The following is a 9,788-nucleotide window of genomic DNA, read 5'->3' on the forward strand; positions in this document are numbered from 1 at the left end:
CAAATCTTAACAATTACAGACTATCTTGAAGCACATGCCTTAGCTGTAACATTAAGCTTGCCAGTGTCTCGTTTCTTTCTGGTTTGTAATTTTGTTTTTCTTTCTCCTCTGTTCTTTTGTCATTGTAGACCTGCATAAGAGTGATTCCTAATAACCACGCAGCAGAATCAATATAAGGTTGTTTTGAAATCTCCTCTGCCAGAGAAATTAGTCCACAACTTTATAAATTCAGTCTTAGACAAGTTCTTAGGATGTGGGCAGAAATCATCCCCACTGTTTGCCAAAACAGCACACCAATGGTCTAGAGCCTCGTTGCTAATATTCTTCCCCTCTGAAGATTCTTGAGCTGGGACACTTGCACAGTTGTTAGCATTACTGACTTCCAAACTCCTACTAGAATGGTCTATTAAGCCCTGCTTATGCTATTCAACCAGTTTTCTAGTTTACAGTTCCAAAGCCTCCCACATTCCTCAAAAAAAAAAAATCCTACTATGATCAGGGATGTTGCAGTTATAGCCTATTCCTGTTATAAATTTCTAAACTAGTTGGTCTTCTATTGCTATGCTAAGGCACCACGACCAAGGCAACTTATAGAAAAAAAAGAGTTTATTTTGGGCAGATGGTGTCAGTGGGTTAGAGTCCATGAGGGTGGAAAGGAGGTAGCCAGAAGCCAGTGGCCAGTATAGTGACTGGGAGCTCGTATCTTGATCCATGAACAACAAGAAGAAAACACACTAGAAATGGTGTAAGTTTTGAAACCTCAAAGCCCAGTGACATTCTTCCTCCAGCCAAGCCAGCCCTTCTAATCCCCTCAAACAGCCACCAACAGGGGACCAAGTCTTCAAATGCCCAGGACTTATGGTAACATCTCATTCAAACCACATCTATCTACACAGGTTTTCTCCCGTGACGTCTGTCTCTGATGGAGCCCTTTCTCATCATTTTGTGCATGTTAACTTTGTGTCTACTCCGCCTCACCCCTGAATGTCATCTCATTAATTCTCATGGTCTTCATCAATCACCTCAAATCTCCTGTCCAGTTTTCCCCATCCCCCTCTCCCACCCCTGCCCCCAGCTCTCATCTTACCGAGTGCTTTTTTTTTTTTTTTGTTTTTTCTGTTACTCTTGTGGTACCTGGCACCATTTTTTTTTAAATTAGCTTCTCAATCATCATCTGGAAAGAAAACATTCTGAGCAACATCATTAAAAACAGCTCTGATAAAGCACGGTCACTACTACGTATCATAAAGCAGGTACAAGCTATTTTACATCCACAGAGGTATGATACAGTACTGTCCTACATCTATAATACTAGAGGATACAATTTAAAAGGCATTATTTGAGACTTGATTCTACTTTTCCAGCAGAGGGCCCAAAGGATGGTGTGACACAGCTTTGTAAAGAAACATACTCTAGACAGGATTTCCTTTCACTAGTGGCACAGTTCTAAGGATTCATTCTCTCCATGAATGTCAGCTAAAACCGTTATTAAAAAAATGAAATATCCCTAGAACAAAACCGTATAACCACCAGATTCACATGAAGATGACCTAGTGGAGACAAGCTGGACCTCACCTTACCAACAAGCTATCAAATCTGTTATGTTTAAACAGTGAGACCTCCAAGGAAGGAGATGCCAAGTAGTGCTTCAAAGCTTCGGACCACAATCAAACACAGCATCCTTTTCAACAGAAGCAGAAGCTCATCTGAATATGCTCAAGGATGCTGACATCAACATTTAATCATCTCCTCACTCATCCAGGAAGAGGGGGAGATCAGTTACTACTGTACTTTATTGTGTTCAACCAAATCACCATGTTACAAAAATAGCAAGCTGCCATAATAAAAAATAAGGCTCCTCTATCCAGCACCAGATAGCATCATTTTACTTTCAAGCCTAGAAATTGCACACTTGTATATAAACCAATCGAAGATGAGGATTGAGAGTTCATCTTGGTGGATTTTTCCTTTGATGAATATGAAGTGTCCTTCCTTATCTTTTTTGATGACTTTTAATTGAAAATTGATTTTATTTGATATTAGAATGGCTACTCCAGCTTGCTTCTTCTGACCATTTGCTTGGAAAGTTGTTTTCCAGCCTTTCACTCTGAGGTAGTGTCTGTCTTTGTCTCTGAGGTGTGTTTCCTGTAGGCAGCAGAATGCAGGGTCCTCATTGCGTATCCAGTTTGTTAATCTATGTCTTTTTATTGGGGAGTTGAGGCCATTGATGTTGAGAGATATTAAGGAATAGTGATTATTGCTTCCTGTTCTATTCATATTTGGATGTGAGGTTATGTTTGTGTGCTTTCATTCTCTTTGTTTTGTTGCCAAGACGATTAGTTTCTTGCTTCTTCTAGGGTATAGCTTGCCTCCTTATGTTGGGCTTTACCCTTTATTATCCTTTGTAGTGCTGGATTTGTAGAAAGATATTGTGCAAATTTGGTTTTGTCATGGAATATCTTGGTTTCTCCATCTATGTTAATTGAGAGTTTTGCAGGATACAGTAACCTGGGCTGGCATTTGTGTTCTCTTAGGGTCTGTATGACATCTGTCCAGGATCTTCTGGCCTTCATAGTTTCTGGTGAAAAGTCTGGTGTGATTCTGATAGGTCTGCCTTTATATGTTACTTGACCTTTTCCCCTTACTGCTTTTTTTTTTTTTTTTGGTTCTTTTTTTCGGAGCTGGGGATCGACCCTTACTGCTTTTAATATTCTTTCTTTATTTTGTGCGTTTGGTGTTTTGACAATTATGTGACGGGAGGTGTTTCTTTTCTGGTCCAATCTATTTGGAGTTCTGTAGGCTTCTTGTATGCCTATGGGTATCTCTTTTTTTAGGTTAGGGAAGTTTTCTTCTATGATTTTGTTGAAGATATTTACTGGTCCTTTGAGCTGGGAGTCTTCACTCTCTTCTATACCTATTATCCTTAGGTTTGATCTTCTCAGTGAGTCCTGGATTCCCTGTATGTTTTGGACCAGTAGCTTTTTCTGTTTTACATTATCTTTGACCGTTGTGTCAATGATTTCTATGGAATCTTCTGCTCCCGAGATTCTCTCTTCCATCTCTTGTATTCTGTTGGTGAAGCTTGTATCTACAGCTCCTTGTCTTTTCTTTTGATTTTCTATGTCCAGGGTTGTTTCCATGTGTTCTTTCTTGATTGCTTCTATTTCCATTTTTAATTCCTTCAACTGTTTGATTGTGTTTTCCTGGAATTCTTTCAGGGATTTTTGCGATTCCTTTCTCTAGGCTTCTACTTGTTCTCTAAGGGAGTTCTTCATGTCTTTCTTGAAGTCCTCCAGCATCATGATCAAATATGATTTTGAAACTAGATCTTGCTTTTCTGGTGTGTTTGGATATTCCGTGTTTGCTTTGGTGGGAGAATTGGGCTCCGATGATGCCATGTAGTATTGGTTTCTGTTGCTTGGGTTCCTGCGCTTGCTTCTCGCCATCAGATTATCTCTAGTGTTACTTTGTTCTGCTATTTCTGACTGTGGCTAGACTGTCCTATAAGCCTGTGTGTCAGGAGTGCTGTAGACCTGTTTTCCTGTTTTCTTTCAGCCAGTTATGGGGACAGAGTGTTCTGCTTTCGGGCGTGTAGTTTTTCCTCTCTACAGGTCTTCAGCTGTTCCTGTGGGCCTGTGTCTTGAGTTCACCAGGCAGGTTTCTTGCAGGGGAAAAGTTGGTCCTACCTGCGGTTCCAAGGCTCAAGTTTGCTCGTGGGGTACTGCCTAAGTCCTCTCCGCGGCGGCAGCAACCGGGAAGATCTGCGCCGCTCTTTCCAGGAGCCTCCGTGCACCAGGGTTCCAGATGGCGTTTGGTGTTTTCCTCTGGCGTCTGGATGTGCACAGAGTGCAGTCTCTTCTGGTTTCCCAGGCGTGTCCGCCTCTCTGAAGGTTTAGCTCTCCCTCCCACGGGATTTGGGTGCAGAGAACTGTTTATCCGGTCTGTTTCCTTCAGGTTCCGACGGTGTCTCAGGTGCAGGGATCCTGCCGCTCCTGGGCCCTCCCCTACGGGAAACCAGAGGCCTTATACAGTTGCCTCTTGGGCCAGGGATGTGGGCAGGGGTGGGCAGTGTTGGTGGTCTCCTCCGCTCTGCAGCCTCAGGAGTGCCCACCTGATCAGGCGGTGAGGTCTCTCCCCCACGGGGTTTGGGAGCAGAGAGCTGCTGCGGGCCAGGATCCGCGGGTGTGGGACTTCCGGTAAACACAGGAAGTGCCCGGTCCTAGAGGAATTTTGCCTCTGTGTGTCCTGAGTTCACCAGGCAGGTTTCTTGCAGGGGAAAAGTTGGTCCTACCTGCGGTTCCAAGGCTCAAGTTTGCTCGTGGGGTACTGCCTAAGTCCTCTCCGCGGCGGCAGCAACCGGGAAGATCTGCGCCGCTCTTTCCAGGAGGCTCCGTGCACCAGGGTTCCAGATGGCGTTTGGTGTTTTCCTCTGGCGTCTGGATGTGCACAGAGTGCAGTCCCGAGTGCTTTTACTTAGAAATCCCAGGGATCAAATTCACTGTCTCCATTTCCAAATGGCCCTGCTCTGTACTCGACTTCACAGTTATCAACATATTCTCAACTTCCCAACCAGAAATTTGGGGTTCACCTTTCTGCCTCCTATTCCCCCTTGCCATCCAGTTAGTTGCAAAGTACTTGTGGCCGGCTAGAACTCGTTTTGCCTGTTGAGGAACCAGCGCCTGACCTAGAGTGAGCAAAGAATAAAAAATGAACCAAAGAGGGGATGGGTTTCGCTGTCCAGGGCCATCACTGAGAGGAGGTGTGGTGGTTGAGCTGTCTCTGTGTTTGTCTCCCTCCAGTCTGAGATACACTATGAACTCTTTGCTGTGATTGCCCATGTTGGGATGGCAGACTTCGGTCATTACTGTGCCTACATCCGGAATCCCGTGGATGGAGAATGGTTCTGCTTCAATGATTCACATGTTTGTTGGGTGAGAAACGCCATCCACATCGCTACTTGTCCTAGATTAGCTTCCTCTAGTAACTCCCGAGCCTGAGGCTACCTGGGCGCTCAGCTTCTGGTTTACAACTGGACATGCTCAGCTCAGTGCCCACGTTTCTGGTACTCTTGACTCAGTGCCCTAATGCTTCAGACTCTGTAGGAAATGTCTCTAAAGCCAGAGTTGTAACTCTCCTAGATTGTCATAACCAGGTTTAACGAGAGGAATGGACTTATCTAGGGTGAAGGGGGGCACATTACAGTCTCATACGTTTCAAACTCAGTAGGATGCTGACCTGGTCGTTATATCCTTGCAGGTGACCTGGAAGGATGTCCAGTGTACCTATGGGGATCACATATATCGTTGGTAAGAGAAGGGCTGGGTTCCTGAAACCCAACAAACTCACTCTGAATTCTCAGCCATGTGAAATCCTTAAGGCTTCTTCTGTGTTTCTTGCATTCCGACAACTCCCCAGACTAACCAGTCAGCTTTATCCGTGACTACCTTCCCACTACAACATGCTTCTCAGCACTGAGATTTCAGCAATGCCTTTGGATTTGTAATGGAGTCTAAATGTACCATCTGCCATTTTCTTCCTAGTTGCAAAGTCCCCCCCACCCCCATGTTTTGTTCCTCATGGGCTCTTTCCGTTGTGCATAGCATCTTGAACATGTCTCCCTCCAACAGTCATAATTGCTTGCTTATATAACTTTCTCTCACATTTCACATATACTCTTTGAGGGGGAAGGACCTCTCTCTCTCTCTCTCTCTCTTTCTCTCTCTCTCTCTCTCTCTCTCTCTCTCTGTCTGTCTTTTATGTCTAGCAATGGCTTGCATTTAGTAAAACCCAACAAATATCTCTAAAAACCAATCACTACAGAGGGGATGCTGGAGAGAAAAATAAAAGGCTGGGTGAGGATAGAAAAGAGTCTTTGTAAAGCTCTCTCGGCTGTTTTTTTCCCTTGTCTGGGAACAATGGCACACACAAAAGGTGATCAGAGATCGCCTCAGCTAAGAGGCAGGCTTGGCCACTTGAAAAATAAAGGGGCAGATGCAATTGTATTTGAAATCCTCCGCCAACCCTTTGGCCAGCCTTTTCTTGTTTCTTTTCAAGCATTTCTATTAGATGCCAGATCTTTGTTTCTCATGGCTGCTGGCATCTTCCTGATTTACAGCAGGAACTGGCAGGCCCGCAGCTCCGTGGCGCTGCCCTCGTAGCACAAAGGAGGCCACGCACAGTATGTGAACGACGGACTTAAATCGGCTCTATGGCAGAACCTGCTCGCAAAAAAACAAAAACAAAAAACAAAACAAACCCCCCAAAAAACCCCCCCAAAACTCCCCAAAAACCCCCAGAGTTAGATTTAGTTGAATCTCACAGATTTTTTTTTTCACCATCTTATTTAGATGTCATTTAATAGCTCCCCTCTCAGGTCACCATTTTGGCGCTCTGAGGGAATGGCTGGGTGGGTCATTGACCTAAGTGTCAGGTGCTTGACCTGGGAGCCAGGAGGTTGACCGACGCATGTTGCACTGTAGTTTCACTGTGGATGGTGTGCTGACACGTGCTCTCTGTTTTCTAGGAGGGAAACTGCCTATCTCTTGGTTTACATGAAGACTGGATCCTGACAGATATACTCACACCTTCAGAGAGTGACAGACTCTTTTCTCCTCTCCTGTACCCACATCTGCTGCATTTCAACGAGAATCGTAATTTAAAAACCATAATTAAGCCCTATTTATAAGCAAGGATTATTATTATTGCTGTGGCTTGGCTGTAGTTTGTCTCCCAACAGCTCACACACAGAAGGCTTGGTCTTTAGTATGGAGGCGTTTGGGTGACAGAACTTTTAAGGGACAGGGCCCAGTGGGAGGTAATCAGTTCATGGGATCTCTCTTCTGTGCACTAATAGTTCCTTTTCTGTTTCTCCGTGGTGATGCAAACAGGGTGATCCAACATGCCAGTGCCAAGCTGGTTGGATCCTCTAGCTTTCAAAATTCCAAGTCAAATAAATGTTATTACACACTATTTGGCCTCGGGTGTTTTGTTATAGCAATAAGAAATACATGAATATAATTGTTAAAATATTAGCAATTACCCTATTAGATCAGTCTAGATCAGTTGGAATGAATAATTTCACCAGTGGATCTGAACAGATCATGTCCTGATTGTGACCTTCAGTACAAGACATGACCTGTTGAGTTGGGGAACTGTGGGAGTCCAGTCAGATAGGGATCAGTGGTTGTAGGAGAAATTGGGGTGACAAGGGACAGTGGAGGGAAGTATTTTAGTGTTTTACAGCTAGTGTGACTATACTAGCATGTACTGTGTAGGCTTAGAACTTTTAAAATGTATTTTTAATAAGCCTTCTTAAACACTTCAACCTCCCTGCTAGCACACCAACCAGTGGTAGGGGGAAAAGAAAGGATGATAGGAAATGGGGGATGTGGGCCTGTTTAGAGATAGTTCTTTGGGGGCAATTCCAGTCTCCATTGTCAGGATATCAGCAGTCTGGTCCAAAGCACCAAGCACAAATCAGGAGCAGCGGCTCAATCCAGAAGAAACCTCAAGGCTCCACCAAATTGGCACGAGTCAGCAGGAGTGGCAAGAAGCATTTCTTTCCATGAAGTCGTGAAAAGAGAAGGTCGGCGAAGTGCTGGAAGGCGGACCGATGCAGGAGCGTCCTCTCACTGTCGGTGGGGGATATATTTTTATTTTTTCTAAATATCATGCACCCTCTCCAGCCTCTGCTCTCTCACATGCCCTTTCACAAGACAGTTCCCAGAAAAATACCACGTTTCCATTCTCAGAAAAACATCCTCTCCTGTGTCTGCTTCAGCAAAATAGCCTCTCATAAGCCAATTCCCAGACACAACTGAGTCTCCAAAGAAACCAGAAATTTCCACCTCGGTACTGGCTAAAAATCAGCTCGACTTAAAAATTATTATTATTATTATTATTAATTATTATTATTATTATTAATACTGTGTTACATTACTATTGTTGTTGTTAATATTTATTACTAGTGTCTGCGTGTGCCACCGCATGCACATGGAAGCCGGTTTGCTCATCCCACTGTGGGATCCAAAGACCGAACTCAGGTGGGCAGTCGTGTTGGACGACAAGCCACTTTATCCTCTGAACAACCTCACTGACCTCAGCCTGCCTTCTTTTGATTTATTTTTCTTTTAAGAGTAGGAGTGTTTTGGTTGCGTGTTCATCTCTGTGTCCCATCCATCCATGAAGTACCCGTGAAGGCCACCAGAGGGCACCAGAGCCTCTGGAATTGGAATTAGAGATGGTTGTGAGCCATTGGCCCACATTGGCCCAGTGTTCTTAATGGCTGAGCCATCTCTCCAGCCCCTCAGCCCAGACATTAGTTTATCACACATTTACTGGGAAAAGAAATCGTGATCATCCAGTCTTTGTGAGGTCAGTCAGGATACTTTAGCACAGTCGTGACCAAGGTGTTTGCGAGGAAGAATTGATTTTGACTGGCACTTTCAGAGGATTCATGGTTGCTGAGCCCTGTGCGGATCATGGCAGTATAAATGAACCCCCCCCCCCCCCCCAGCCTCCGTCGGTGGACAAGAAGAGAGAGAGAGAACGTGAGAGCAAGAGAAGGAGGGTGGGAGGAGGAAAGCAAGGGATTGGGGATCACTTACACCTTCAAAGCCAGGCTTCCATCCACTTGACTCCACCTGAAGTTTCACCCTCTTCTCAGAACAGTGCCAGTAGCTGGGAAGCTTGTGGTTTGATGAAACACAAAGTGCCTAGATACAGGAACTGAAAGTGAAACCCCTGTGCTGTGGGGCAGGGAGTAAGCCTTCCAGTGGGAGGGGCTTAGAGGAAGGATAACGGTTTGTAGGGAAAGCATACACAGTCAGGGGGCTGAAAAGACAATATTCAAGGTCGGATGAAGTCCGCAAACATGACTTTCCCGTGCTGGGGAAGCAAGTATTCAGGGGTGGAGACTGGGAGAGAGGTCTTAAATAGGTTGAGCGGTTTGGATTTAACCAGATGGCTAAGGAACTGCTGAAGGGGTTGAAAGGGGAAGTGATGCGTAGTTATGATATGGTAAAACTAATTTTTCAGGTGAAAAAGATTACAGAAAAAAAATTATAACGGGAACAGAAGTTTTGGGTGAAGAACGTGGTGGGGGTGGGGAGAGGAATCCAGAGGCGCCAATAGCAAACTGGGAGATGAGCAGGGTGGATGATAAGGCCTGGATTGGCCGGCAGTGGCCATCTTTACATCGAGAAGCTGGGGACCAGTAGCAAGTGCGTAGCCACAAGGCCGGATGCCTCGGCTCCTCATCAGCTGCTGAAGGACTCAAGAGGTGCTTGTCCTTAGCTCACATTGTCAGGCTGAAGGAGCTGAATTCTGGTGTCAGCAAAGATGGTGGCTGCAGTGACAGCATCAAAAGAGTAGATGCACTTCCGAGCAAGCGGCTAAGAGAAGCAGGCAAAGAGCAAAAGCCTTCCCCTGTGACCTCCTTATATCTGGGCTGCTAATAGAAGGCGCTGCCCACATAAAGGGCGGGTCTTCCCTCACCAATGAACCTAATGAAAAAGTTCGTCATGGGCCTGCCTAGGTGCTCTTAACCATGGAGACAGCTCTCCAGCTAGCTTTGAATCAGCCTTTAAACGTAACATATTAGTTATCTCCTTTTGTTAAGACTTACAGAACAGGTCTTTAAGAAAATTGCTACACAAAAAGAAAGCTGGGGCAATGTCTCTGGCCTCTGTGGGCACCTGTACTCCTGTGTATGGACCGGCAAACTGGCACATGCTCCTATACACAGTTAAAGAGGGCGAAAATAAATCTCTAAAATGCTTTTACTTGTC

The 9,788-nt window shown here is 45.1% G+C and overlaps 1 protein-coding gene and 1 long non-coding RNA gene across 6 annotated transcripts in view; one reads left to right on the forward strand and one right to left on the reverse strand.

Annotated features, from left to right (window-relative positions):
• Usp18 (ubiquitin specific peptidase 18) overlaps positions 1-6,969 on the forward strand; it is a 27,492-nt gene extending 20,523 nt beyond the window's left edge. For 3 of the 4 annotated variants that reach the window (XM_087657676.1, NM_001014058.2, XM_087657675.1), the window contains 3 exons: positions 4,800-4,931; positions 5,257-5,306; positions 6,524-6,969. In XM_087657676.1, coding sequence (XP_087513802.1) covers positions 4,800-4,931; positions 5,257-5,306; positions 6,524-6,569 — 228 coding nt within the window. In that variant the 3' untranslated portion in view covers positions 6,570-6,969. Of the gene's footprint in view, positions 1-1,613; positions 4,932-5,256; positions 5,307-6,523 lie in introns of all 4 variants that reach the window. The other variant, XR_015685592.1, reaches the window with a different exon arrangement.
• The window catches only part of LOC102553072 (uncharacterized), a 10,839-nt gene extending 1,425 nt beyond the window's left edge, over positions 1-9,414 (reverse strand). The window contains exons 1-2 of one of the 2 annotated variants that reach the window (XR_015686978.1): positions 8,607-9,414; positions 7,040-7,631 (exon numbers count right to left, since the gene is read on the reverse strand). This is a non-coding gene — a long non-coding RNA (uncharacterized LOC102553072). Of the gene's footprint in view, positions 1-6,678; positions 7,632-8,606 lie in introns of those variants that run through there. The other variant, XR_015686977.1, reaches the window with a different exon arrangement.
• Between the last annotated feature and the right edge of the window lie 374 nt (positions 9,415-9,788).

The sequence above is a fragment of the Rattus norvegicus genome, chromosome 4 (assembly GCF_021556685.1).
Source record: "Rattus norvegicus strain SHRSP/BbbUtx chromosome 4, alternate assembly SHRSP_T2T, whole genome shotgun sequence".
NCBI classification, from domain to species: domain Eukaryota; kingdom Metazoa; phylum Chordata; class Mammalia; order Rodentia; family Muridae; genus Rattus; species Rattus norvegicus.